The 2548-nt window shown below is 36.9% G+C and overlaps 1 protein-coding gene across 1 annotated transcript in view; it reads left to right on the forward strand.

Annotated features, from left to right (window-relative positions):
- Positions 1-1994: 1994 nt before the first annotated feature.
- CBG05495 overlaps positions 1995-2548 on the forward strand; it is a gene marked incomplete at both ends in the record, with an annotated part of 1491 nt that continues 937 nt past the window's right edge. Inside the window, 3 exons of the mRNA XM_045235381.1 lie at positions 1995-2222; positions 2267-2394; positions 2442-2499. Of these exons, the coding sequence (XP_045092961.1) occupies positions 1995-2222; positions 2267-2394; positions 2442-2499 (414 nt within the window). The remainder of the gene's footprint in view (positions 2223-2266; positions 2395-2441; positions 2500-2548) is intronic.

Genomic DNA, 2548 nt, shown 5'->3' on the forward strand with positions numbered 1-2548 from the left:
GTTTTTTGATCATTCAATAATCTTTTTATACTTTTATCATGACTTTTTAGCATCCTGTACCCGTAGGCACGATTAAAAGTATAAAAAAGAATTATGTGATCAAAAAACACAAAAACAAAAGATTTAAAAGAAGGCGGGTTCGAACCCGCAAAGGAGACACACCACTAGGCCACCGGACAACATTATACAATTGCCATTGGTGACGTATAGGAACGAAGTGTTTGAGGGAGGAAAATAGGGAGGGGAAGCAGCAAATAAAAAAGTCAAAAGCGAGATTTACATGGTTTATCGCTTGATTTTGGAGCATAAATATCTCGGCTCTCCGGGCCATTCAGCAAAATTTGAAAACTGTTCTGGAATCAAGAAGCAACCTTCTTTCCAGTGGACCCATTTGTATGTCCTGATCGCGAGATAAGTTCTGACCATTCCCTAGTTAGACAGTGCTCCACCAAATGATAATTTCACCCTCCGTTTTCAGGGAAACACCTAATTAAGTCAATATTCTTGAAAATTTTGTTAACATAAAAAATACTTTTCGAAATTCTTTATTTTTGGATTTCCGGATTTCCGGATTTCAGGGTTTTGGGATTTCTGATATTCAGGATTCACTATTTCCGAATTAAGAATTTCTGGGTTTCCGAATTTCCGGATTATTGAATTTTGTAACTTCCGGTTTTCCAGATTTCAGAGTTTAATAGTTTTAGATATTCAGGATTCAGTATTTCCGAATTTCGAATTTTCGGATGTCCGGATTTTTGAATATTGGAACTGTCGAATTTCCGAGTTTCTGTATTACCGAGTAATCTAACTTTTGAAATTTCCGAATTTCTGGATCTGGATTCAGGATTTTTTGTTATGTGTACTGGATTATGTGGACTAGATTTTAGAATATGTACTCCTGATTCTGGATTCCAGGTTCTTTTTCATTCTGGATTGTGTAACCCAGAGTTTGGATTAGCTTCTTGAATGAGTGCAAATGGAGAATCTAAAATCTAGGTATTCTGGGAGATTACGAAAGCTTCTAAAATTCAAAAAGACTCGGAAGAAACATGTGATTCTGAAGTATTCTTCAGGATATGATTCAGAAAAACTATTCTTAAATTAATAGGTTTATATAGAGTCAAAGAAAAATTATCCAAGAGTAGGAAGACTTTTGGGGATCATTCGGACCGTAATTTTTTTCTCAATTTGCTTTTCTTTGCTAATTCTGTGATTTTGGCGCCTTCGAGATCTCCTTCCAACGTATACCGCTTCTCCTTCTACAGTATTCCAACTTCCCTAAATCATTTTTATCATGATCTAATCGCCTTCAATTGCTTGACTCAGATTCTTTGATTGAATACATCATCAAGTGCAGCTTTCACAATTTCATATCCCAATTTTTTAGTCTTGCTCACTGTTAAATTTTAGTGCAACGATGTGTCATGAGATTACAAACAAGCTTTTGACAGTTTCTATTGGTTATTGGTGATGAAACCGAAGATGATAAAAAAAATGATTTCTGTGGAACTGATATTTGTCGAAAACGACATTCTAGTCAATATACAGTTACTTTCTAGGCGGCAAAAACCTTTTGAGTCATCCATGGTTCCGGTCGTTTGGTTTATCAGTTTATCATGCATCGTCTGGAATATTGAACTCAGATCATCGAGTAGTGCAGTTCTTCCTTGGCAATTAAACGCCGAGAGGCACATTCATTTCTTATCAATGCAATTTCTTTTAGGAGTGAGCAAGACTACACACATATATAGAAATCGATTCAACGGTCTGCTCACAGTTTTCCAGTTTTTTCTCATTTTTCTTGTCTTGCCCTTCTTTGAGATGTTGTTCGATTTCTTTAAACATTTTCAAATTACAGGCGCAACAAAGTGCTGTTGCCTGCTCAGCGGTATACCGGAGGAACATCATAATAAACGGAAATTGAACAAAACGAAACCTGAATAAAAAGCTAACAGAACCTAAAGAGCCAAAAAACTGAACCCAAACGAACAACCATGGCATCTCCTGATCAAAAAACTTTCTTCGCTTCTCGTCGTTGGACTTCTCATGATGGACAAGCCAAAATTACATTGATTTGTCTGGAGGATACCCTTAGAACTGATGCCGACGAGAGCACCCTCAAGAGTCACAATTGTGGACTCGGTGAATTCTTTCGCATTATCAATGGAAAAATTGAGAAAACGAATTTTATAAAAACCGAGGTTTTTGAAAATGTTGCATATGTGGGTACTGAATTCGTTGAACACAATTTTAAATTATAATTTAGGTTCCCAATCTACGTGTGAAGCTGGAACGCATAAATGGAACTCCATTCTTTGTATCTGCACTTCTTCCGAAAGCAATGTGTCGTGACCTGAATCTGCCAAATGGAAACTACACTGTTACCATGAATTCGTAAGTTTACTCTCACCCCAGTATTTTTCTATTCATCAAACTTTCAGATTGTTGGCCCCTGAACAACTTCCATTAGGGGAGTTAGTTCATTTCGAGGCAACCAATGTGAGAAGCTTAGACGCTCCGAAACTCAATGATTTCCCGCTGATTGATC

Source organism: Caenorhabditis briggsae, assembly GCF_000004555.2.
Source record: "Caenorhabditis briggsae complete genome, chrIV, whole genome shotgun sequence".
Lineage (NCBI taxonomy): Eukaryota > Metazoa > Nematoda > Chromadorea > Rhabditida > Rhabditidae > Caenorhabditis > Caenorhabditis briggsae.